Raw genomic sequence first — 27,700 nt, 5'->3', positions numbered from 1 at the left:
CTCGCTATGTTACAGGAACACCAGTGTGTATAATAGTGAGGACACCTGCAGGCACTGGTAGTCTGGTATAATAACCCTTGTTTATAGTTTGTGTGTTGTGGAGCCTCTCCCCCTCCAGCTGTACTGTCACACCTCCTCCATACCCCCCCCCCCCCCCACACACACACACATACTGTACATTTCACACACACGGTGACTCAGCTACAGACATGGCAGCCGGCTCAGCCTCTTCTCTCCTGATGAACGATGGAAACAGGATCCCAGCCATTGGCTTTGGGACCTATGCTCCAGAATACGTGAGTATATAGGGACTAGGTGATTCATCGCACCCTACGGGCGCTCTTCACACTGGCGTAAGGGGCTGCGCCCCCTTAATTTGTGAACATTTGCATATGAGAAAGATGGTTAGAATTGTATGAAAGATGCCTGTATTGCAACTTGAGTTATAGGTGAAATGTGTTAAATAGAGAGCATATGATGTGGAAGGGGGTGTGTATTGTGTTGTTTGATTAAAAAGCAGTTACAGAGTAAGATGTACATTGATAGTGTGGATGGTACAGTGACAATTGTGGGGGGGGGGCTGTGTGTGCATGTTGTTTAGGTGTGTGTGTGCAATAGTATAGTAGGGTGTTTTTGAGTCAGCGGCTCCCCACTGGCGGAGGTCACGACACAGGAAAACAGGAGGCTGGGTAATGGTAGGGGTGTGTGGGCATAAGGGGGACTAAAGAGGAGGGTGGGAGATACTGCGCAGCTTCTGCCAGTGGGTGAGGGTCCAGCGTGGCAGTACAGGAGTACAGGATGGTGGCCCTGAGTCAGTGTCTCCTCCTACTGGGTGGGAGTTAGGGTGCATGAGAGCAGGAGGCTGGGCTATGAGGCATGATAGGGGCATGTGGGCAAAACAGTGTCAGCGACTCCCCAGTGGTGGAAGTTACGGTTCAGGAGAGCAGGAAGCTGGGTAGTGATAGGGGTGTGTGAGTATACGGGGGACTAAAGAAGGGCTTAGGGGTGCCGTGAATTGCGGGAGGGGCACAGGGGGTTCCGTGAATCAAGGGAGGGAGGGGGCGCAGGTATCCGCGAATCGCAGGAGAGGGTCCGCAAAGCGTGAGAGGGTGCGTGAATCGCACGAGGGGGGGGTTGCGAATTGCGGGTGGGGGTTGCGCGGGGGGTGACGTGAATCGTGGGAGGGGGTGTGAATCGCGGGAGGGGGGGTGCGCGGGGGGTCCGCGAATTGTATTATATATGTAATATATTGTAGCAGAATGGTAGGATGTTGCTGTCATTCAGAATGCATTTACATAAACAGTAATAGTAGCAGTAAAAGATCTGACTTAAAACACCTACAGTAAAACAGAACAGGTGTTATATATTATACAAAGAATTGGTTGATGATGTCTAGGTTGACGTGCACATAGTTGTCACTGGAAAAAAATTGCCACAAGAAAAGTGGGAGGGGGGGCGCTCACCTGGTGTGTCTGGTGAGTAGCTGTGTCTTTGCTGGGCAACATGGGGAGGCAAAGGGTGTCTCACTGGGCTGGTTCTCTGTCATGTGAGTCAGTCATGTGAGTAAGAGGCTCCACCCAGTGTTAGAGAGTCAGACACACTTTGAGTGACAGATGTAGCCAAATATATAAGAGATTAATTCAGCTGTGTTAGCAAAGCATAAAAGCACACAACTGGGCAAAGACAAGCTGCACTGCAGGTGGGGCAGATGTAACAAATGCATAGAGCAGGGGTGGCCAAACCTGTCCTCAAGATTTACCAACAGTTCATGTATATCAGGCAACCTGTGGCTCTATATTAGGAATGAATGCAGCAGGTTTGACAATGTGACAGTTAGTAATGACTACAGCTCTGCAGCAGCTAGGTGATCTGGGTCATGTGACAGTTAGTAATGACTGCACCTGTGCACCAGCTAGGTGGTCTGGGTCATGTGACAGTTAGTAATGACTAGAGCTGTGCACCAGCTAGGTGATCTGGGAAATGTGGACTGTTGGAAGTTCTCAAAAACCAGTTCGGCCACCCCTGGCATAGAGTTAGATATGGGTGGGGTTTGTTTGAACTGATATCTAAACTTCAGTGTAAAGGCCCCCATACATTAGTCCGACTTGTCCTAAGGACAAGTCAGACCTGATTTCACCTTGCAGCTCCCCGGGAGGGGGACACACGATTAGGCACTTGATGTGCCAAGGTTTGCATATGATAAATCGCATGGATTTAGCATATGCGGTCCCCGGGGAGCTGCAGGAGGAGGGAGCCGTGCGGGGGGGGGGTCATCAGCGGGCGGGGGATGCCGGCTAATAGAGAGCCGAGCAGGGGGAGGCTGCATAGGGAGCTGGGCAGGAGGAGGGCGACAGCGGGAGCAGGATGCCGGGCAGGGAGGGAGCCGGGAGGAACACAGATATCGCTGATTGGCTGAGAGAGGTCTCAGCCCATCAATGGCTTGCTAGTCATCTGTATGGGCTTTTTTTTTCAAGTTAGTGTGTTCCTCCCGGTTCCCGCTGCTGCCCAGCAGCCAGCGTCATCCTCCCTGCCCGGCGCGCTGCTCCCGCTGTCACCCTCCTCCTGCCCGGCTCCCTATGCAGCCTCCCCCTGCTCGGCTCTCTATAGCCGGCATCCCCCGCCCGCTGTCATTCCACGCACGGCTGCGGGGCTGCACATAAGATTTAGCAAATCTTATGTGCAGCCCGTCCGACCTCCCGACCCCGATCCGATGCGCACGGGACCGCGCATCGGATCGGACATGGTGTCTGCAAGTGCGATTTGGGCTGATTTCACGGCCCGATTCATCCGAATCGGGTGAAATCGTGCCCAAATCGCATAGTGTATGGGGGCCTTAAGGATAAAGCTGTCAGACATCTGTGGGCTACATGCAAAAGCAGACAGTATTTACCCTGCACAGAAACAATATAAATGCATTTTCTCTCCTTGCACATGGTTTGCTCGAGACACAAAGTTACTTGCTTTTTTGAAGTGCTGTGGGGACGTGACCTGCACTACGGGAGGGGGGGTAACGAGTGTTGTGGGGCGTGACCTGCACTACGGGTGGAGGGGTGACCAGTGCTGTGGGGGGTGTAACCTGAAGTATGGGAGGGGGGGGGGGGGTGACCAGTGCTGGGGGCGCTTTACCTGCACTACAGGAGGGGGGGTGACCAGTTCTGTGGGGGGCGTTACCTGCACTATGGGTGGGGGGGTGACCAGTGCTGTGGGGACTTGACCTGTACTACGGGGGGGGGGACCACCAGTACTGTGTGGCATGACCTGCACTACGGGGGGATGACCAGTGCTGTGGGGAGCGTGACTTGCACTATGGAAGAGGGGGACCAGTGCTGGGGGCCGTGACCTGCACTATGGGAGGGGGATGACCAGCGCTGTGGGGGCGTGACCTGCACTACGGGAGGGGGGACCAGCGCTGTGGGGGCGTGAACTGCACTATGGGAGGGGGGAGACCAGTGCTGTGGGGGCATGACCTGCACTACAGGAGGAGGGGGGGGGAATGAGCTGTACGCAATCTAACAGACATTACAGATATGTCCTCATACATCTCTGCTGCAATCACGGCAAACAGCCGTCCTGGCGCGCCCTGTCCTATGGGACCAGCGTCTTACAGTAATGTGGGATTAGGATTGGACGTGACCCCAGGATTTGGTATGCGCAGTCTAATGCCGGGCAACGTCTGAGCAAACTGTTCGGCTTCTCCCGTCCTGGAAGTGCGGCTCTGCGCAGTGTGATGAGGTCAGAGGTCACACTGCACAAGCCCGCTTCGTTCATTTCCATCCTGCTCCCAGACAAAACAGCCCGCCCACCCAGCTCCCAGCCGCACCGCCCGCCCACCCAGCTCCCGGCCGCACCGCATGCCCACCCAGCTTCCGGCCGCACCGCGTGCCCACCCAAGCTCCTGGCCACACAGCCCGCCCACCCAGCTCCCAGCCGCACCGCCTGCCCACCCAGCTCCCGGCCGCACCACGCGCCCACCCAAGCTCCCGGCCACACAGCCCGCCCACCCAGCTCCTGGCCACACCGCCCGCCTACCCAGCTCCCGGCCGCACCGCCCGCCCACCCAGCTCCCGGCCGCACCGCATGCCCACCCAGCTCCCAGCCGCACCGCATGCCCACCCAGCTCCCGGCCACACAGCCCGCCCACCCAGCTCCCGGCCGCACCGTGCGCCCACCCAAGCTCCCGGCCACACAGCCCGACCACCCAGCTCCCAGCCGCACCACCAGCCCACCCAGCTCCTGGCCGCACCGCGCGCCCACCCAGCTCCCGGCCGCACCGCACATGTAAGTAAATAATATGCGGGGCAGCCGGGCGGGTTTTTGTATTAGAGAAGCCAATCTCGGGATTGGCTTTCCTATGCCTGATGTATTGGTCCTATAACATTGTTTCAATAATATCCCCCAATTAGACAAATAACAGGTCTCCACTGAGGGGGCGGGGCTAAATGGTGGCATTTTAGCCCCACCCCTCCCCCTCCCCCAAAGCCGTTAATCGCGGTGTTCAAACCGCGTCGAAATATTTAAACAATAGGACAAGAGTGAGTAGGTGGGCGTGGGGGAGACTGGGACAGGGGGACCGATTCCTGGGATCCTCCAGGCCATTCCGGGAGGGTAGGAAACCCAGCTTAGCCGGGTGTCGGGGAGGAGTTCTATTGAAAATGAGATGTTGCCCATAGAAACCAATCTACTTCTTATTTATGTAGCAACTTCTAGAAGATAATAGATAGAATCTGATTGGTTGCTATGGGCAACATCCTTTCTTCAATAGAACTCCCACCTTAGTAAATGTACCCCATCAGCGGCGTAACTATAGCACCGCAGCCCCCGCCACCGCGGGGGGGGGGGGGGGGGGGCGCTGTGCATGTGGGGGCGCCGGGGGCTGCGGTGGTATAGTTACACCCCCCCCCAATCCCCCGCAGACTTACCTATCTCGCTGGTCCCGGCGGCTCCGTTCTTCTGCTGAGGACCACCACAAAATGGCCGCCCCCATATAGCACACAGTTCTCTGAAACTGTCTGCTGTATGGGGGCGGACATTTTGTGGTGGTCCTCAGCAGAAGAAGAACGGAGCCGCCGGGACCAGCGCGATAGGTAAGGCTGCAGGGGATTGGGGGGGGGGTTTGCATGGGCGGCGGGGGATTGGGGGTGCTTGGCGGGGCGGCGGCGGGGGGGCGCCCAAAACTTAGTTACGCCACTGTACCCCATAGTGTGTAATCATGTTCTATAGTATCGCATAGTGTGTACGGGTGACCGATGTTCGCTATCGTTTCATCCTAGGCCATCCTAGTCTGGTGCCAGCCTTACCTACAGTACGTGACCTGCTGCCAACTCCACGGCTGTGAATTCTGGAGGTGTTATAGTATTGATGACACTAGTGAGCCCGATCAAAGCAAAAGCTTCAAAAGCTAGTCTGCTGCTTCATGTGTTTGTGCATGTGTGAGAAAGAGATGTAGTTTCACTCTCTGTCAGCAGATGACAGTGTTTCGGAGACTCACGGACACCAGACATATATTAAAGACTAGGTGATTCATCGCGCCCTACGGGCGCTCTTCACACCGTCGTAAGGGGTTGCGCCCCCTTAATTTGTGAACATTTGTATATGAGAAATATGGTTAGAATTGTATGAAAGATGCCTGTATTGCAACTTGAGTTATAGGTGAAATGTGTTAAATAGAGAGCATATGATGTGGAAGGGGGTGTGTATTGTTTTGTTTAATTAAAAAGCGGTTACAGAGTAAGATGTACATTGATAGTGTGGATGGTACAGTGACATTTGTGGGTGTGTGGGGGGGGGGGCTGTGTGTGCATGTTGTTTAGGTGTGTGTGTGTGTGCAATAGTATAGTAGGGTGTTTCTGAGTCAGCGGCTCCCCACTGGCGGAGGTCACGACACAGGACAACAGGAGGCTGGGTAGTGATAGGGGTGTGTGGGCATAAGGGGGACTAAAGAGGAGGGTGGGAGATACTGTGCAGCTTCTGCCAGTGGGTGAGGGTCCAGCGTGGCAGTACAGGATGGTGGCCCTGAGTCAGTGTCTCCTCCTACTGGGTGGGAGTTAGGGTGCATGAGAGCAGGAGGCTGGGCTATGAGGCATGATTGGGGTATGTGGGCAAAACAGCGTCAGCGACTCCCCAGTGATGGAAGTTACGGTTCAGGAGAGCAGGAAGCTGGGTAGTGATAGGGGTGTGTGAGTATACGGGGGACTAAAGAGGGGCTTAGGGGTGCCGTGAATTGCGGGAGGGGCACAGGGGGTGCCGTGAATCAAGGGAGGGAGGGGGCGCAGGTGTCTGCAAATCGCGGGAGAGGGCGTGGGTCCGCCAGGCGCGCGAGGGGAGGTGCGCGGGGGTGACGTGAATCGTGGGAGGGGGGCGCAATTTGCGGGAGGGGGGGGGGCACGGGGCGCGATGAATTAACCTAGTTGGTTATATATTCTTGTAGAAGGATGGTAGGATGTTGCTGTCATTCAGAATGCATTTACATAAACAGTAATAGTAGCAGTAAAAGATCTGACTTAAAGTACCTACAGTAAAACAGAACAGGTGTTATATATTATACAAAGAATTGGTTGATGATGTCTAGGTTGACGTGCACATAGTTGTCACTGGAAAAAAATTGCCACAAGAAAAAATCAACACAGAAAGGTCAACACATGTAAATGTTGACATAAGTGTGACACCTCATTGGTGTCCATGTCGACACATGAGAATGAATATGAAAACATTCAAAAAAAGAAAAATAAATCTTCAAAAACTCATGTCAACCTTTTTCATTAGCCGTGTCAGTGTTTTGCATGTGCCATTTAATCCTGGGGTTGCCGTGAATCACGCGCGGGGGGTGGGGGAGGGAGGAGGTGAGGGGTGTCCGCGAATCACGGGAGGAGGGGTCGTGGGTGGATGCCGTGAATTGTGGGAGGGGGGGTCGCGGGGGGGGGGGGGTGTGGGTGCCGCGGTTCGTGGGAGGGGGGGGCGCGGGGGGTTGCAGTGAATCGTGGGAGGGTGGGTCGCGGGGGCGGGGGGTTGCCGCAATGACAGGAGGGGGGGTCGGGGGGGGGGGAATTGCGGTAGGGGGGTACCGCGAACCGCGGGAGGGAGGGCCTGGGGGGTTGGCGCAAATCGTGGGAGGGGGGTCGCAGGGTGTGGCGAATCGCAGGAGGGGGGGTGTGTCACAGGGGGTACCGCGAACCGCGGGAGGGGGGGCCTGGGGGGTTGGCGCAAATCGTGGGAGGGGGGTCGCAGGGTGCGGCGAATTGCAGGAGGGGGTGTCACGGAGTGGGTCCGCGAATCGCGGGAGTCGCTGGGGGTGCCGCGAATTGTGGGGAGTGTGCTGCGAATCGCGGGAGGGTGCCGCAAATCGCCACAAGAAAAAATCAACACAGAAAGGTCAACATGTAAATGTTGACATAAGTGTGGCACTTCATCTGTGTCCATGTCGACACATGAGAATGAATATGAAAACATTCAAAAAAAGAAAAATAAATCTTCAAAAACTCATGTCAACCTTTGTTCATTGTCGACCATAGCCGTGCCAGTGTTTTGCATGTGCCATTTAATCCTGGGGTTGCCGTGAATCACGCGCGGGGGTGGGGGGGGAGGGAGGAGGTGAGGGGTGTCCACGAATCACGGGAGGAGGGGTCGTGGGTGGATGCCGTGAATTGCGGGAGGGGGTGTCGCGGGGGGGGGGGGTGTGGGTGCCGCGAATCGTGGGATGGGGGGGTGCGGGGGGTTGCAGTGAATCGCGGGAGGGTGGGTCGCGGGGGCTTGCCGCAATGACAGGAGGGGGGGTCAGGGGTGGGGAATCGTGGTAGGGGGGGTCATGGGGGGCACCGTGAACCGCGGGATGGGGGGCCCGGGGGATTGGCGCGAATCGTGGGAGGGGGGGTCGCGGGGTGCCGCGAATTGCAGGAGGGGGGGGGGTGTCACAAAAATCAACACAGAAAGGTCAACACATGTAAATGTTGACATAAGTGTGGCACTTCATTGGTGTCCATGTCGACACATGAGAATAAATATGAAAACATTGAAAAAGTGAAAAATAAATCTTGTCAACCTTTTTCATTGTCGACCATAGCCATGTCAGTGTTTTGCATGTGCCATTTAATCGTGGGGATGCCGTGAATGGGGGGGGGGGGGGGGGGAGAGGTGCATACCTCCCAACATGACCCTCTCCAGGAGGGACACATTGCTCTGTTTCTGGACTTTCTTCTTAATTTATGGATTACCATCACCTGTGCTTAAACACCTTTCTTATCAATTACCCTGTTTAAAACAGGTGATGACAATCATAAATTAAGATGGAAGTCCACAAACAGAGCATTCTGTCCCTCCTGGAGAGGGTCATGTTGGGAGGTATGGAGCGCTCACCTGGTGTGTCTGGTGAGTAGCTGTGTCTTTGCTGTGTGGAGAGGCAGAGAGGGTGTATGGCACCGTCTGTGGGCTCACTGGGCTGGTTCTCTGTCATGTGAGTCAGTCATGTGAGTCAGAGGCTCCAGCCAGCGTTACAGCTCCAGACACACTTTGAGTGACAGATGTAGCCAAATATATAAGAGATAAGTTTCTGTGCCTGCAGTAACCTTTATTCAACACAAGATGGCAGCAAAGGTCCTATGGCTGCAAGAAGTGGATTAATGCAGTGCAAAATTCTATGCATTTAACATCAAGGAGGAATAAGAAAATCTCATGTAATGTCCCAAACAGACTGTGTTGTGCAGATATATGAATATTATATATAAAGCAGCACAGAAGCACTGAAAGCAGGGTGTACCGCCTCTCTGTAGTGCCTCTCTGTAGTGCTTCTGTGCTGCTACCATCACCTCTTCTCTTCTATCCTTAAAAATGATCTCTTTTGTATTGTAAGTGAGTGCGTTGCATATATACTGATGGTATATACTGATGGGGATAGGTGTGTACAGCTTGGATAATGTGGTACAGTTTCTGTACACACCAGTGGATGCTTTACAACTACAAACAAGTCAGTTACTTAACCAATGGTACGGTTTTATTGAAGTTAAGCAGTTACAGCCGTACTCACTGTTATATCCACTGGTAGAAGGAGCAGTGAGTCAGTGAGTGTATGTAGGTACCGGGTAGTGATACTGGAAATGCTGTTATATTGCAGGGGCTGATTGGAATGCTGCTGTCTCCAACTGATGCACTCCAGCACTGTACCAAGAAGGCACTGCACATTCTCAGTAGTAGCCTTGGTGGCCATCTTGGTACGGGATGCAGTCATTTGGTCTACAGCATGATGGTTGACAGTCATTAGGTCGACACCATTAGGTGGGAAAGTTCGAAATGGTTCTAGGTTGAAAGGTCATTAGTTCGACTATGTCTAGGTCGACAGTTAAAAGGTCGACATGGGGTTTTTCACAATTTTTTGAGCCAACGTGTGCCGACAGGTGGTATTTCATGCCCTACCATCAGCTAGGGTGCTGTGGGAGAATAAAATAGTGTGCCGAGCGCAGCGAGGTACCGTGCCCGACGCATTGCGAGCGCAGCGATCGTTGCGTGGGGATGCGGGGCACTTTAACTTCAGGTAAAAAAAAACAGTTCCCTTCCCCGCAAGAGGAGCAAAATGGATTCTGTGCAGTATTATATTCCAGTTTCAGCACAGAAGCATTGTGTAAGATTCTCGTCACCTGTTAATAGAATACACAGCAGCATATGGCATCACAGGGCAGAATATGGCATCGCAGGGCAGCATATGGCATCACAGGGCAGAATATGGCCTCACATGGCAGCGTATGGCATCACATGGCAGAGTATGGTGCTGTAAGATGATTGCTTACTTAACAACATGACGGTATAACAGTAACGTGATGATATGGTGTCACAGAGCAGTATGTGGCGCGGTATATGGTGTCACAGAGCAGTATGTGGTGCAACACTAAATCGTGTACTAGGATATCTGGGTTCCTGATTAGGACCCACAGGCATTAGTCTGGTCTTACCCAGTGTTCCCCAAACTGGGCCCTTAAGCAAGCTCGTGTTGGCCTCATCGTGTTCCAGGTTCTTCTGTGATGTTGGTTTTACAGTGTTCATATCTTCTGACACATGTAAGGATATTCCAAGGGTTCCTGCCATAATCTCGCCACCTAGGATTTTCTTCCTCCATTGTTGCAAGATCTTCTGTCCTACGACCAGCGTTCTAGGCTGTTCTCCCATTCTCTCATGTTCTAGGCTACTCACAGCTTATCTCTGCTTCCTCCAGTGTTCTAGGCTACTCACAACTCATGTCTGCTTCCTCTGATGTTCTAGGCTACTCACAGCTCATGTCTGCTTCCTCTGATGTTCTAGGCTACTCACAGCTTATCTCTGCTTCCTCCAGCGATCTAGGCTACTCACAGCTCATGTCTGCGTCCTCCAGCGTTCTAGGCTACTCACAGCTCATATCTGCTTCCTCCAGTGTTCTAGGCTACTCACAGCTCATGTCTGCTTCCTCCAGCGTTCTAGGCTACTCACAGCTCATATCTGCTTCCTCCAGCGTTCTAGGCTACTCACAGCTCATGACTGCTTCCTCCAGTGTTCTAGGCTACTCACAGCTCATGTCTGCGTCCTCCAGCGTTCTAGGCTACTCACAGATCATGTCTGCTTCCTCCAGCGATCTAGACTACTCACAGCTCATGTCTGCTTCCTCCAGCATTCTAGGCTACTCACAGCTCATGTCTGCTTCCTCCAGCGTTCTAGGCTACTCACAGCTCATGACTGCTTCCTCCAGCGTTCTAGGCTACTCACAGCTCATGACTGCTTCCTCCAGTGTTCTAGGCTACTCACAGCTCATGTCTGCTTCCTCCAGCGTTCTAGGCTACTCACAGCTCATATCTGCTTCCTCCAGCGTTCTAGGCTACTCACAGCTCATGACTGCTTCCTCCAGTGTTCTAGGCTACTCACAGCTCATGTCTGCGTCCTCCAGCGTTCTAGGCTACTCACAGATCATGTCTGCTTCCTCCAGCGATCTAGACTACTCACAGCTCATGTCTGCTTCCTCCAGCGTTCTAGGCTACTCACAGCTCATGTCTGCTTCCTCCAGCGTTCTAGGCTACTCACAGCTCATGACTGCTTCCTCCAGTGTTCTAGGCTACTCACAGCTCATGACTGCTTCCTCCAGCGTTCTAGGCTACTCACAGCTCATGTCTGCGCCCTCCAGCGATCTAGACTACTCACAGCTCATGTCTGCTTCCTCCAGCGTTCTAGGCTACTCACAGCTCATGTCTGCTTCCTCCAGCGTTCTAGGCTACTCACAGCTCATGACTGCTTCCTCCAGTGTTCTAGGCTACTCACAGCTCATGTCTGCGTCCTCCAGCGTTCTAGGCTACTCACAGCTCATATCTGCTTCCTCCAGTGTTCTAGGCTACTCACAGCTCATGTCTGCTTCCTCCAGCGTTCTAGGCTACTCACAGCTCATATCTGCTTCCTCCAGCGTTCTAGGCTACTCACAGCTCATGACTGCTTCCTCCAGTGTTCTAGGCTACTCACAGCTCATGTCTGCGTCCTCCAGCGTTCTAGGCTACTCACAGCTCATGTCTGCTTCCTCCAGCGTTCTAGGCTACTCACAGCTCATGTCTGCTTCCTCCAGCGTTCTAGGCTACTCACAGCTCATGACTGCTTCCTCCAGTGTTCTAGGCTACTCACAGCTCATGTCTGCGTCCTCCAGCGTTCTAGGCTACTCACAGCTCATATCTGCTTCCTCCAGCGTTCTAGGCTACTCACAGCTCATGACTGCTTCCTCCAGTGTTCTAGGCTACTCACAGCTCATCTCTGCTTCCTCCAGTGTTCTAGGCTACTCACAGCTCATGTCTGCATCCTCCAGTGTTCTAGGCTACTCACAGCCCATTTCTGCTTCCTCTGATGTTCTAGGCTACTCACAGATCATGTCTGCTTCCTCTGATGTTCTAGGCTACTCACAGCTCATGTCTGCATCCTCCAGTGTTCTAGGCTACTCACAGCCCATCTCTGCTTCCTCTGATGTTCTAGGCTACTCACAGCCCATTTCTGCTTCCTCTGATGTTCTAGGCTACACACAGCTCATCCCTGCTTCCTCTAATGTTCTAGGTCCCAGTGTCATTGAGTGAGGAAGCCACAGAACTTGCCATCGAGGTCGGGTTTCGCCACATCGATGGGGCTCATTTATATGGCAATGAGAAAGAAGTCGGTCGGGCTATTCAGAAGAAGATCGCAGACGGTACGGTGAAACGGGAAGACCTGTTCTACACTGGGAAGGTGAGGTCAACATCGATAAAAGGCCGACACAATGAAACGTTTGACACAGAAATGGTCCAAACCCCCTACGTCTTTGGGCTCTATAGCAACGGCACCCCTTGGACCCATTATATTTAAGCCCATGGGTCGATGTATCAAATCTTGGAGAGAGATAAAGTGCCAACCAATCAGCTCCTAACTGACATGTTTCAGGCTCAGTTTGAAAAAAATGCCAGTTTGGTACTTTATCTCTCCACAAGCTTTGATAAATCTCCCCACTATGTGATATAATCTGACACAGAACTGTAAGAGCCTGCTCAGGTTTAGGAAGATAGAACACTAAGTACTTAAATGAGTAGAGAATGGTTTTGGTATAAAGGGGCGACAAACAAGTAGTTTGACACCAAATGGTGTCGGCCTGGAGGTGGGGAGTGCGCCATGCACACGAGGTGTGAAGAGAAAAGATTTTAATAAACCTACAAAAATTGCATTTCATTATTCCGACACACAGACAGAACCGCTCTGTTCTTTATTTTCATTATTCAGTTGTGGTCAACGTTCCACCAACCGGAATTGGTGGAACCAAATGTGAGACAGTCTCTGGAAAGCCTGCAGCTGGAGTACATGGATCTCTTTCTCATACACTGGCCCTTTTCCTGCAAGGTATGTCATGTATGTATGTATGTATGTATGTATGTATGTATGTATGTACTTACTTATTTATTTATGTACTTATTTATGTTTTTATTTTTTATGTATTTATTTCATTTATGTATTTATTATTTATGTATTTTGTATGTACTTATTTATCTACAGTATTGATGTATTTATCTATTATTATTTATTGATGGGATAATGCTTCCCCTCTAGCAATGTATAAGGATGTTACAAGCTGCATTTCTAAAGCCTATAACAAATACTGTTACCCAGGTCACCAAACTATTAATGGGCCAGATGCACTAAGCTTCAAAAGTGATAAATATGGAGTGTTATAACAACCAATCAGCTCCTGGCTGACATTTTTCAAACACAGTCTGTGACATGGCAGGTATGAGCTGATTGGCTGGCTGTTTGTCACTCTCACAGTGTGGGAGGAGCTGGGAAGCTGCCATGTCAACCAATCAGTTCCTGCCTATCATTGTATAAGGGGTGTGGTTAGCATCCTGCGGATTGGATGCTGGCTTCACGATTATTTACGCTGGCATCCTGACCTGTGGTTGTAAGACTGGCGCCAGAACGCCGACATCAATGAGGATGGTGAGGCTGGCATCCAAAATGTAAGTGTGTGGGTTAGTATGCCAGGGAGGGGGGGATTTGGGAGTCTAATGGGAGATAGAAACAATCATGGTCATGGAGTATAAGAATTATTTTGGGTATGGGTCATAGGGTCACAGGGCTTAGGTCGACCATTAAAGGTCGAAGGAGCTTTGGTCGACACGTTTAATAGGTTGACATGACTAAGGTCAACAGGGTTGGAAGGTCGACACAAGGAGTAATGGAAGGTCAGTAGGAAGGAAAGAAAATAACGCTCTGTTTTTTGGGGGCACAACTTGTAAGTTTTAAGTTTTAAAATATAACTTTTATTTACATTTTTCTACTAAAATTATAAGGAACCAACAGGAAGCGGTCATCTATTAGAATGAACTTAGGTCTACAGTCATTAGGTCGACCCCACTAGGTCGACTGGCAGGAAGGTCGACCTGACTTAAGGTCGACATGGGCCAAGGTCGACATGACTTAAGGTCGAATTTGAATAAAGGTCAACATAAGGATGGTCGACTGGTCATAAGGTCGACATGGGGTTTTTCACTGTTTTTTGAGCCGACATGTGCCGACAGGCGCTATTTCATGCCCTACCATCCACTAGGGCGTGGAGGAGGTTATTAAAGCTGTGGCGAGCGAAGCGAGGGTCCGATTCTCATTGCCAACTGTGTCGACATTCGGATCAAAAAACAGTGAAAAACCCATGTCGACCTTATGACCACTCGACCTTCCTCATGTCGACCTTTATGCAAATTCGACCTTGGTCCATGTCGACCTTAAATCAGTTCGACCTTCCTGCCAGTCGACCTAGTGGGGTCAACCTAATGACTGTAGACCTAAGTTCATTCTGACAGATGTACCGATTCCGAACCAACTATCTGGACATGGACATTTATACATACATAAATGACACCGAGCATGAAAAATGTCAAAAAAGGTGTTTTTTTTTTGACAGGACAAGATAAAATTGCCCTTTGCTTCAGGTACAATCTGGAGCAGAGGGGCTAAATTTGAGTGTTAATGAGCTAGCGAAAATACTAGTGCCGGAATTTACACTCTGATTCTGTAATTATATATAAATTGTAACTGTAATGCAGTTATACAATTGTGACATATAAAGTGAGGCAAAAAAAGCTACTGTTGTTTATGATATGGTTTGCAACAATTGTATCTGTCAATTGTATCAATGTTGCAATTAGCCATCAGTGCAGTCCTCGTATTCCTATTCAGACAGCATAATTGTAAGTCAAAGACTGCATATGGAATTAACAACACTTATACCCTTCACACCAGCCTAAATTCCAGGGTCGGGTCCGGGAACAACCCGGGACTAGTGCTGGTGTGAAAGGTTCAAGGGACAAATTCCCGGGTAAAATTGTCGGCAATTCAACCCTGCTAGGTAGCAGGGTTGCTCCCGGGTCCTTCCAGGGTTACTGGCTGGTGTAAAAAGGGCAGGGACATGTCCCTGCTTCCCGTGTTGCCTCTGCTAATGCTGATTTGCTAGCAGGGCAACTTCCTGTTGTGGTAGACACTCACAGACACGCCCAGAGGCAGCATACAGCGTGCAGGGAGACACTGTGCATGTTCTGTAGCACCACAGACCCCAGAAGTGCGTTTCAACCCCCTGAAAGCCAAGAATGTCTGCATTGGCAATCACACAGCATACAGGAAGACACTGTGCAAGCTCTGTGGCCCAACAGACCCCAGCAGTGCTCATGTCATCCCTGAAAGCCTGCAATGTCTGCAAAGGCCCATCCTCCCTTTCTCCCTTTACCACTCTCCCTAATTACTTCATCTTTGTGAGCCTAAAAAAGGCAATTTTCAATGCTATTCTCATAGAAATGCAGGGTCATCCCGGGTTCAGTGTGAAAGGTCCCGACCCGGGCTGTCCCTGCTTCAAAAGCATGTGTGAATGGGTCCCAACCCGGGAATGTCCCTGCATGTCCCTGGAATTTAATTCCTGGGTTGGTCTCTGCATTTCTGGTGTGAAAGGGGTATTAATTGTGAATCGTCAATCTCTAATTGAGATAATCTTCCTTGCAGATAGATTACAAATAACAAAAAAGGGCAAAGTAAACAAGGAATGCGATAAAAAAAATTCAAATGACATCAGCATCAAGACACTTATTTGAAAACACTAGTTCGTAATTGTAAGTCTCTTAGGGCCTTATTCTGATCGGTGCGGCCGGATCCGAATATGCGGCCAGGACCGTGCGTGCGAAACCCCGCCTTCCATACGGATCGCCAACTCCGTCCGTACGCGGTAAGAAGCTGTCCGAACGGACCGCACATGTATTTTTCACGGAATACGCCTCCTCCATCTCAGGGAAACTCCCCCATCATTCGATGGTCGCAGACCATCGAATGCAGGACCGAGTGGTCCGCCAGCTCCCGCAACCTTAGACCACACGGACATTTTTCCGTGCAAAAGCAGGGATCTGGGCGGGCAGCTGACATCCGGCGATGTCATATGTCCGCCCCCTACACGTGCGTCACGGCCGCATTACCATACGTACGCCCAGCGTTTGCATGGGAACGCCCATGAAACGCGGGGCGTATGCATATGGTAATGAGCCCAAATAGCCCTTCACGCCCCTCTCCACCCCCTGTTCGTAGTGTTTACATTTTATGCGGGATTTGGCCGTACGCCCCGCTCGCACATGCGCAGAGACGCCTCTGCACATGCGCAGACACAAAACATCAGCGGCACGAACGCACGCGGATATTACCGCACCAACCAGAATAAGGGCCTTAGTGAGATAATCCCTCTTGCTGATTAATTATATAACTAAATCGGCAAAATATGGAAGAGAAATTGAGATTGTATCAGCACCAGTACAATTAATTTCTTAATGATTTTTTGATTATATGTTGGAAACACCTAGGGAGCACCTCCACCCTCGATGAAACTGATACAGCCGTATCTATTAAATCATACATTGTGGAATCAATACATTAAGAGAAATATTCATTTCAAATGACAGAGAGACTTGTGCATAGGTGAAACCTCCCCTTCCCCTCTCCCTCATACTAGTAATGGAAGCTCGATATTAGTTTCTCAAGTTTTTTTCTCCCAAATTTGGACCTATCGACCTTTCGGGGTCTACCTAATGTATATCGACCTTCATAGTGTCTACCCAGAGACCATATCCCAAAAACTTTTCAACTAGGTCAAAAGTTTTGATTTGGTCCTGTACCACCACCCTAGGGCACCCCTGCCAGTGTTCCCGAGGCACCCCACCGTGCCAGGGCCTATGATGTGTGACCCGCTGGTCTGTGTAGCTGTGAATCTGCCCCGATCTCTGCCGCTGTTGACTCTGTGACCCGGGAACATTATATAATCTCACTTAGAACTGTAATCTGTTCTCTGCGGATCAGTTTGGGACGCGGCCACCTGGAAGCCGCAGCTGAGATTCCGTCCAGTATTTCCCGGAGTGTAAACTCCTCGGGGGGACGTCAGAGAACTGATGGATTGCTCTTATTTCCTAGGCTGGAGGAGATTTCATCCCCATGGACGAGAATGGGAAAGTGCTGCTGGACACGACGACCGATCTGTGCGCCGTGTGGGAGGTAAGGTGGTGCCGCTTGGCTCAGGCGGGAACGTGGAGATTTATAGCAGATAAGAGCAGTTTTGGGTCACATTAAATCCAAATGATCGTTGTTTCCTGTACATATCTTATAGCACAACACTGACATATATGGCTAATGGGGATTATTCTGGTTCACTCGCAAAGGCAAATTCACTCTCTAATGGACAAAACCATATGCACTGCAAGTGGGGCAGATGTAACATGTGCAGAGAGAATTAGATTTGGGTGGGGTTTTACTTCAAACTGAGATCTATATTGAAGTGTAAAAATAAATCAGCCAGTATTTAACCTGCACAGAAACAAAATAACCCACCCAAATATAACTCTCTCTGCACATGTTACATCTGCCCCACCTGCAGTGCACATGGTTTTGTCCATTAGACAGTGAATTAGCCTTTGCGAGTGAACCAGAATGACCCCCAGTGTCCAGCAGCTCCTCCATATATAATATACCAGAATGCACTGCGTGTTTTCACCCTCTTAACATCACTATACTCTCAAACTTACCTTCAGTGGCAGATCCAGGGGTGGGGGGCTGCAGCACAATCCAAAATTCAAATGTCCATAACCCATTTTGGAATGGCAGTTGGTGCGGCTCCCCTATATGAATTTTGGATTGTGCTGCAGCCCCCACCCCTGGACCTGCCGCTGCATACCTTCTTTGCTGCCCCCCTCCTCTTGGGGGGGGGGGGGGCAGATAAGGGGCATGGACAGATAGAAAGGTGGTCTGACCAGGGGCGGGGCTCTATGGTGGTGTCATAGTGGCTCCGCCCTTGCTATGCATTCCTAAAAATCAGGCACTGTATAGCCAGGGGTGGGGCTAGGGAGATGGGATTTATAATGAATACCATGATCAGTTCCGCCCTCGGACCGCCCGCTTGGACTCTGTTGTGGGTGGCTGAGGGAAGGTCGCAGGGAGGCTGACTGGAAAGCGGGATACTTTCCCACCATCAGTGGTCGACCTAGTTATTGTCGACTAGCCGACCAGGTACCCTGAATTAGGCCCTTTATCCAAAAGCATAAAAAATGCCCAATTCAGCCTCGGTGATATAAAGGTCACGTGGAATCTATGTAGTTAAAGTTGCAGTAGGGTGCGTACAGACCTTGCCTCCCATCTCTAATCATTATCCATTCCGTGCAGGCCTTGGAGAAGTGTAAAGATGCCGGGTTGGTAAAATCTATCGGAGTCTCCAATTTTAATCGCCGCCAGTTGGAAAAGATTCTCCATAAACCCGGACTGAAGTATAAGCCGGTCTGCAACCAGGTATTCCCCCATTCCTTCTTACTGTAATTGGGGGCAGAGCTGATGTCACATGACTTCCCCTCACACACCTGGCCACGCCTGCATTATCCCTGACACTCCCAGATAACAGCCGCTCACATGTAATGATTCCCCAGTGTGTGCAGTCTGTGCGTAGCCCAGGACTTACTCAGCGGCTGTGATAGAATCAGGCTGATCGGGGGCGGAGCTGACATCACATGACTTCCCCTCACACACCTGGCCACGCCTGCGTATTACCTGACACTCCCAGATAACAGCCGATCACCATGTAATGATTACCCAGTGTGTGCAGTGTGTGTGTAGCCCAGGACTTACTCAGCGGCTGCGATAGAATCAGGCTGATCGGGGGCGGAGCTGACATCACATGACTTCCCCTCACACACCTGGCCATGCCTGTGTATTACCTGACACTCCCAAATAACAGCCACTCACCATGTAATGATTCCCCAGTGTGTGCAGTCTGTGTGTAGCCCAGGACTTACTCAGCGGCTGTGATAGAATCAGGCTGATCGGGGGCGGAGCTGACGTCACATGACTTCCCCTCACACACCTGGCCACGCCTGCATATTACCTTGCACTCCCATATAACAGCCGCTCACCATGTAATGATTCCCCAGTGTGTGCAGTGTATGCGTAGCCCAGGACTTACTCAGGCTGATTGGGGGCGGAGCTGACGTCACATGACTTCCCCGCAAACGCCTGGGCACCTGCGAACATTAGAGCAAAGTTCAGATTTTTATGTGCTTTGCACATGTGTGAATGGGTCCTGCGCCACTGGAAGCAGGACAGCGGCAGACTGTCAGTGATCAACACCCTTTGGAGGGAAGAGGTCAGGAATCTCCCTCTGTGACTGGTGGCTTGCATGGAACCATGGCCGATGTATGATGTATATGTTATTATATTCAGTGAGTAATTGCAGCGCTTTGCAGGTGGAATGTCATCCTTACCTAAACCAAAGCAGACTGCTGGCGTACTGCAAGTCCCAGGATATCCTGCTGGCCGGGTACAGTGTGCTGGGATCACACAGGCACAGAAATTGGTACGTACCCATGGGTTGGGATCGTTTGGTCTACAGCGTGTTGGTCGACAAACATGAGGTCGACACCCTTATGTCAACATGGGGAAAGGTTGACATGGGTCTAGGTCGACATGGGTGTAGGTTGACATGGGACAATGTCGACATGGGTTTAGGTTGACAGGTCAATAGGTCGACACAAGCATTAGGTTGACAGTGTCTAAGTCGACAGTCAAAAGGTCGACATGGGGTTTTCCACTGTTTTTTTTTTACCTGAATGTCGACACAGTCGACATGGGCACAGTTTCCAGTGCCTCGCATCGCTCACTTCGCTTGCGATGCTTCGGGCACGGTGCCTCGCTGCACTCGGCACACTATTTTATTTTCCCACAGTGCCCTAGTGGATGGTAGGGCATGAAATACTGTGCACATGTCGGCTCAAAAAACATTGAAAAACCCCATGTCGACATTTTGACTGTCGACCTAATGCTTGTGTCAACCTAATGATCTGTCGACCTATCCCCATGTCGACCTAACGGTGTCGACCCAACGCTTGATGACCAACATGCTGTAGACCAAATGACTGTATCCCGCACCCATCTGCCATTATCCCCCTGACAGTGGCAGCGCACACAAGGCCGCCATTGATGTTTCTCTTCCGATGAAGAATTCAATCCCACAAGTGCATTGGTGGCAACCACCCTCTGCTGTGTTCCGATGGGGGTGCCCCTTGATCTGGGAGGACTGCATCGTACACACTTCACCCATAAATTATACTATCCCACAGCTGCGTCTCTGCATTGCAGACACAAATCACTCGGAAAATGGCCGCCATGTCCCTGTGAACAAGGCGCGGACGCCATATTCCCAGAGTACTGTTTGGATAGTGCACCTGCATTCATTCTCTCTGTATATGGGGCTACAAGTCGCACCTCTCAGTATATTTAGTTGGAGTGTGCAGTGTAGCCCCCCACCCCAATTTATTGGGTGGGATGTAATTCCTCCCATGTTTGACGACAGTGTGGGATGTCAGATTTTTAAAGGGGCAATCACTTGCAAGCATTGGTTTTACCTTGTAAGTGATTGCCCCTTTAAGAAAATGCCAGAGTATCCCCTGAATATATGTATGAGGGACTGCAGCTGATGTCTCCCACACCGGCTCCGTTCCTGCCGGCTGCTGATCCCCGGGTTCTATGCGGGATGCTGCCTGATTTACCTATACCTAGAATGAGAATGATCGATATGTACTTACAGAATTACCAGCCATGTTTTCTGCCCCCCAGGGTGGATCAGAGCTCCCCGGTGCTCCTGGAAGACCCTACTTTAGCTGAAATCGGGAAGAAGTACAATAAGTCACCGGCGCATGTGGCCATCCGCTACCAGATCCAGCGCGGAGTCGTGGCCATCACCAAAAGTTATACTCCGGAGAGGATCAGGGGAAACTTCCAGGTAAAGGAGGCAGCGGAAAGTTTGCCTCAGATTTTGAGGGCAACCAACCCCCCCCCCAGAAACCAGTCTGGGGTCCCAGTGAGCACCAATCACCCAGGGACTTTTTATCTACTTTTTGAGAAATGTTAGAATCATGTGATACTAGCTGACCAATCACAGGAATTGTTTGAGCATGTGGCCACTGGTCACAGTGTGAATGTTACATTAGATCAGTGGTTCCCAACCCTGGTCCTCAAGTACCCCCAAGAGCGCACGTTTTCCAGGTCACCCAGCAGGTGCACTCATTATTCAGACACATTTTAAAAGATCCTCAGGTGGAGCTAATTATAGCACTTTTGATTCTGTGAGGAGACCTGGAAAACGTGCGCTGTGTGGGGTACTTGAGGACCGGGGTTGGGAACCACTGGTTTAGACGTTTGTTCCTCAGTGGTTCCGTGATGTGTTCAGCAATCTGGCTCTTTCTGCAGGTTTTTGACTTTGAGCTGACGCCTGACGACATGAGAACTATCGATGGACTCAACCAGAACCTGCGCTATGTGAATATCCCTCTGTATGTCTCAATCTTATATCATTCAGGTCATTGTTTGTACATCAGAGACCACTGGTTGGTTTTCTCAGAGTATATAGCCAGATGTGTAGAGGTTACAGGTTTCCAAGTGATGTTAATGTCAGTTATTGGTCATATATGGTCCGTTACATATGCACACCACCGGTGATGTCATACTCTGTGTGTGTGTGTGGGGGGGGGTGGTCAGACAGTAGCGATGGTTTCGGCAGCATAGATAGAGTAACAGCACACATAGGGCCAGCCGCAGTGGCAAACGCAGGATTTTCAGAAGGGGGTTTCCAGAGAGGCGGAGCAAAGCACGGAGATGGACACTTAGGTGACCCAGTATATGCCGGGTCAGTTAAAGTATTATAGATAGACCAAATGTATATAAATAATAATAAATAAAAAAAAAAAATATATATATATATATATATATATATATATATATATATTACATACAGGTGGTGTCAACAGCAGTGTAGACCCCTGGGCATAGCAATGTATTGGGGCCCCTACCGATCCTCCAGTGGTAGGGGTGGGGGAAGCTTTGATGTCCCTCGGGTGATAGGGGGTATTATATCAACCACTCAGCATGTAGGGCCTGGATCAGTAATTTCCACTAATTACCCCTTTAATGCACAGATGGTGGGAAATGGGGTGGGAGAAGGGGGCATTGGGCTGAATGAAGGGGCCCTGATACATAACTTCCAGGGTGGTAGAGGATGTTTAATATGCAGAGGAGGGGTGGATATTGGGCTTATTATTCATAATTTTCTGGTGGGAGGACAGCTTGCTTGACTGCAGATATCTCCAGTTCCCGGCAAAAAAATTCTTAGATTTTAATGGAATTAAAAACTAGAGAATCCCACCTACCAAATGGTATTGGGGACTAGGGGATCAGAGTTCAGGAGGCAGAGCAATCTGCCAACGAGTATATAATACTACATACCAGGTGTGTGGAGCTGGAGCAGTAACCAGCTGCTGGAAGGCTGATATCTCTGGTTTTGGGAATAGTAGAGACAAGCTACTTGTGTCAATCAAAGGATGAGAGTCCCAGCTTTTGGAATATACCCTCAAAAAAACTCTAAGTCAGACAGAACCTGAAATATCTGACTGGGAAGAGCAATTAACAGGCTTGGATGGGGACCACTGTTTTGAAGTCAGATATCTCCGGTTCCCAAGGGCCGATTTTTACAATTCTTGTACCCATGGAAAGAGGGGAGCCTCAGCTTTCAGCCTAGGGCCCTTAGACTCCTGGGGGGGTTTCTGGGTACTCAGAAACCCCCCCTGCGTGCGCTACTGAGCCGCCAGATGTATCAAGCTTCAAAAGTGATAAAATGAAGAGTGATACACAGCCAGCCAATCAGCTCCTACCTGCCATGTCCCAGGCTGGGTTTGAAAAATAACAGGTAGTTGCTGATTGGCTGGCTGTTTTTCACTCTCCATTTTATCACTTTTTGAAGCTTGATACATCTGGATATTGTCCATTTATATTATTACACAGCACCCTATTGCACCTTCAGCCTGCACTACACCTGTCACAGAACCCTACTGCACCTTCAGCCTGCACTACACCTGTCACAGCACCCTACTGCACCTTCAGCCTGCACTACACCTGTCACAGCACCCTACTGCACCTTCAGCCAACACTACACCTGTCAAAGCACCCTACTGCACCTTCAGCCTGCACTACACCTGTCACAGCACCCTACTGCACCTTCAGTCAACACTACACCTGTCACAGCACCTTCAGCCATCACTGGACCTGTCACAGCACCCTACTGCACCTTCAGCCAACACTACACCTGTCACAGCAACCTACTGCGCCTTCAGCTTGCACTACACCTGTCACAGCATTCTTCTGCACCTTTAGCCTGCACTACACCTGTCACAGCAACCTACTGCACCTTTAGCCAACACTACACCTGTCACAGCATTCTTCTGCACCTTTAGCCTGCACTACACCGGTCAGAACACCCTACTACTGCACCTTCGGCCAACACTACACCTGTCACAGCAACCAACTGCACTTTCAACCTGCACTCGCCTGTCACAGTACCCTACTGCACCTTTAGCCTGCACTACACCTGTCACAGCACCCTACTGCACATTCCGCCAACACTACACCTGTCACAGTACCCTACTACACCTTCAGCTCGCACTACACCTTCCACAGCACCCTACTGCACCTTCAGCCAACACTACACCTGTCACAACACCCTACTGCACTACACCTGTCACAGCACCCTACTGCACATTCCGCCAACACTACACCTGTCCCAGTACCCTACTGCACCTTCAGCTCGCACTACACCTTCCACAGCACCCTACTGCACCTTCAGCCAACACTACACCTGTCACAACACCCTACTGCACTATAAGCCCTCACTACACCTTTTACAGCACCCTACTGCACCTTCAGCCTGCACTACACCTGTCACAGCACCCTACTGCACTTTCAACCTGCACTACACCTGTCACAACACCCTACTGCACCTTCAACCTGCTCTAAACCTGTCACAACACCCTACTGCACCTTCAGCCCTCACTACACCTGTCACAACACCCTACTACTGCACCTCCAGCCTGAACCCTACTGCACCTTCAGCCTGCATAACACCTGTCACAGCACCCTACTGCACCTTCAGCCTGCACTACACCTGTCACAGCACCCTACTGCACCTTCAGCCTGCACTACACCTGTCACAGCACCCTACTGCACCTTCAGCCAACACTACACCTGTCACAGCACCCTACTGCACCTTCAACCTGCACTACACCTGTCACAGCACCCTACTGCACCTTCAGCCTGCACTATACCTGTCACAGCACCCTACTGCACCTTCAGCCTGCACTACACCTGGCACAGCACCCTACTGCACCTTCAGCCTGCACTACCTGGCACAGCACTCTGCACTCTATGCAGGTGTAGTAAGCACAAGGGCGTATGCTATTAACCAGAACTCTTTTCTCCACCCTGATCCTTATTCCGCCGCTCTGAATAACAGAATTCCCGTTCTACCTTGTAGCGCACTGCTTAATACACCAAGCTATAGACCACTATAAACCATTATTCTCCCCGTGTCTCATATTACAGAATTATGAAATATTCTAGAAGTTTCAATGAAAAAGTAATAGTAAATTCCCGTCGGGCTAAATTGGAAAATAAAACCCACATGTGAGCGAGGTTTGAGGTATTTACTCCATATCAAGTAACGCCCAACTCTCTACATATAAACACATTAGGTCCGGTGTCAATTTACCATGATGTATACACGGGAACAAGATGGTGGAGAGACTGCCAGGGACATTTCTGGTGCAAATATCTAAATATGCCTCTGGTCCAACTTCACAGTCACCGAATAACAGAGGTCTCTGTGTAACATTGTAACTGTGAGCCAGATTCTCTAAGCTTCAAAAGTGATAAAATGGAGAGTGATAAACAGCCAGCCAATCAGCTCCTGCCTGACATTTTTCAAACACAGTCTGTGACATGGCAGGTAGGAGCTGATTGGCTGGCTGTTTATCACTCTCCATTTTATCACTTTTTGAAGCTTAGAGAATCTGGCCCCAGATCTCGACAGCGCTGTTACTGGTATCGCTGGATTCTGTAGATACAGGTGTGTTCTCATAGGTCAGAAAGGTTTCATCTGTCCCATATGTTATACAACTTCGCCATATTTTAATATTTGTATGCCAAATATTAATTAGTTATAATACAAGTGTATATTAGGGGTCCATTTATCAACAAGTTAAAACTCGTTGGTGCCACAGCCAACTGTCATTTTTCAAATACTGTACATGATAGTTGAGGGCTGATCACATGACAAGTGGGAGCTGATTGGCTGGAGACCCATTTATCATTCACTGTTCGTAGCTGTTACTTTGTGGGGCTGGCCCTCGTCCCTAAATCCGCCCCTAGACACGATGGAGGCAAACATTTCGCTGGTTCATCAATATTTACGAGAATACATCCTATCCATTCATGAAGAGCTATGGGGGTAATTCAGACCGGATTGCACTGCTGCAATCGTCCGGTTTCCTCCCCTAGATGCATACTTCCTGTCAATCACCTTGCGAACGGCTTCTAGAAAAGAATAGTAGTAGGATTTCATCGCAGGACAGCCTTGCGCATACAAACTATAGGGCATAATCATCCGCCATGCCAATTTGTGGATGTGCGATCAGACCTGAATTACCCCCTATGAGAACACATGGACGCATGGCATGAGGTTGATTATAAAAAAAAGCAATAAAGGCTAATTGGTACTTAGCGTTGGTAATTATGCAAACAGATTGGTGGACAGCAGGAAAGCGCATTGAGGATCCCCCCACCACAGCTACACCCAATGCCTTGGTCCTAGTAGGCAACCTAATAGTTAGGGATGGCCATCAACCATCAATGATTCAAAATCATTGATGGTTTATTCCCGATGTTGAATACTTTTGCCATCGATGGCAAAACGGATATATATATATTTTTTTCAGTCCAGTCGTTCAAAGAAAATGGAGGACCATCATCCATGGCTGGTTGCAGTATCGCCATCGATGGCGACTGCACCAACGGTAATACTAATAGTATTTATTGAGGCTTCTCTGTAGTCAGGTGCAACCCTTCTAGAAGCATGAGAATAAATGATCTTGCCAAAAATGAGAATCATTTGCAGACAGGAGGATTCCCTAACCATCTGTTATTGGCTAATGTCATCTTCAAGTGGCGTTTAGTGGGTGTGGCCAGGCACCAGAATGCTTTTTGGTTACATTTTGGCAGAAAACTAGACGTGCCAACAGAAAGGGGCTTCATAAAAGACCCCCGCTGTTTGTAATGCTCAGAAAATTATGAAAAGTAAGAAATGAAGGTGTGTTCACATGGTGCGATTTTGCTTGTGATTCGATCCCGATTTGATTGGGATCAAATCAAATGGCAAGGAAAACGCATTCAATTTGGTCTATATAGTACAGATCGGGACTACATAGCCTTACCTGCACAGTCTATTTTATTGTTCAATTTACATTGAATGGGAGCACGCATCGGCATCGAATTGGGATTGAAAACCGTTCGATATCCATTCGAGTTCGATTCTATTTTGACTATATAGTCAAAATCGAACACAAAATCCCACAGTGTGTACACAGTTTAATAGGGCGTACACACAGTTCGATATAGTCTATTTTTCTATTCAATTTTGCTTATAAAAGCAAAATCGAATGGAAATCAAACGCTTTTGATTCAAATCCAATTTCCTGCGGCATCGAAATCGAATAGAAAAATTACTGTGAAGGCAAGACTATATAGTACAGATAGTCTACATCGAATGTGTACACTGCAACGTGCGATTCCATCCCGATTCGATCGGAATTGAATAAAAAGTACATTGTACACTACTTAAGACTGACCCCTGTGTCTTCTCACAATACTGTGCTTTATCTGTACAGGTTTGCGGATCACCCGGAGTACCCATTACACGATGAATACTGATGGTGCCTTCTCTTGTGATAGGACGATAACCAGAACATGGAAAGTGATGTGAAGCTCTTTGGGCAATATCTATGGAATAGCTGTAAAATACGAACCGCACTCTATATACTGCCAAACCTTTTGTAACCGCGTCTGGTCTTACTTTACACTGTCTGTTCCAAAGGGAAAAGAGCTAGTTTTATTGCTGAAATAATTTGCTTGACTCCACCTAGCCCCTGAATATATTGCCAACAAATATGCCCATGTTGGCAATATCCCATGATTGTCACCAATAATTGCTATTTTTTTTTGTGGCTGGATCTGGCATTTGCGGAAATGGGTTTTTTTTCGCCATTTTGCAGAACATTTTTTAAATAAAGCTTTGACCTCTCACCAATTACGTCTCTGTCCTTTTTGTGAATTAAGGGAATCCACCACAAGGCGGCTGATGTTTGCAGGTGGGGAATCCCTGCAGGTGGTTGGTAACTTCACCCTGCCACATTTCTGTGAAAGTACTTCCCCCATACAGTTACTGACATAGATTCATATATATAAGCTGAATTGAAATTAAAGCATTCACAATACTACACGGGTAGGAAATCCTTTTCAGATAAATGAGAGGTAAAACTAGCTAATAATCACGCTATTATTGGCTGAAAATATTTACGCAGATTAGGAAACTGATTCAATGATTAAGACATTGTGTATATATCACAAATTCTCAGGTACTGAAATATTCAGGTACTGAATATTATCTGCAAAAATATACTTTCTGTTTCTACATGTAGGCAATGGGAAACGATGGGGCCATGTTAGACCCCATCGCGGTTCCAGCTTTCTGTAAATAAAGATGTCCAATACATCCAAAATAAATCCATGTGTGAACCAAATATAATAATTGCAAAAAACA

At 49.5% G+C, this 27,700-nt stretch overlaps 2 protein-coding genes across 2 annotated transcripts in view; one reads left to right on the top strand and one right to left on the bottom strand.

The window, feature by feature from the left end:
* The window catches only part of LOC146073717 (rho crystallin-like), a 50,301-nt gene that overhangs the window by 12,972 nt on the left and 9,629 nt on the right, over positions 1-27,700 (bottom strand). The gene's annotated exons all lie outside the window — the stretch shown is intronic.
* Positions 163-27,187, top strand: LOC146073714 (aldo-keto reductase family 1 member C1-like). Its single transcript, XM_083181111.1, has 9 exons — positions 163-296; positions 12,037-12,204; positions 12,730-12,846; positions 16,936-17,016; positions 18,178-18,300; positions 19,248-19,357; positions 20,617-20,782; positions 21,250-21,332; positions 26,769-27,187. The coding sequence occupies exons 1-9, from the start codon at positions 210-212 to the stop codon at positions 26,809-26,811; spliced, it is 978 nt and encodes a 325-aa protein (XP_083037237.1). The 5' UTR covers positions 163-209; the 3' UTR covers positions 26,812-27,187.

The sequence above is a fragment of the Crinia signifera genome, chromosome 4, assembly GCF_055691185.1.
Source record: "Crinia signifera chromosome 4, ASM5569118v1, whole genome shotgun sequence".
Taxonomy (NCBI): domain Eukaryota; kingdom Metazoa; phylum Chordata; class Amphibia; order Anura; family Myobatrachidae; genus Crinia; species Crinia signifera.
The sequence above is the reverse complement of the archived record's forward strand: the minus strand, read 5'-3'. Positions and strand labels throughout refer to the sequence as shown.

Excerpts from the sequence above, each read along its gene's own strand:
- LOC146073714 (XM_083181111.1), top strand. The coding sequence starts at position 210 with ATGGCAGCCGGCTCAGCCTCTTCTCTCCTGATGAACGATGGAAACAGG. Across the intron at positions 12,847-16,935 it reads ACTGGCCCTTTTCCTGCAAG|GCTGGAGGAGATTTCATCCC; the intron begins GTATGTCATGTA and ends CTTATTTCCTAG. Across the intron at positions 18,301-19,247 it reads ATAAGCCGGTCTGCAACCAG|GTGGAATGTCATCCTTACCT; the intron begins GTATTCCCCCAT and ends AGCGCTTTGCAG.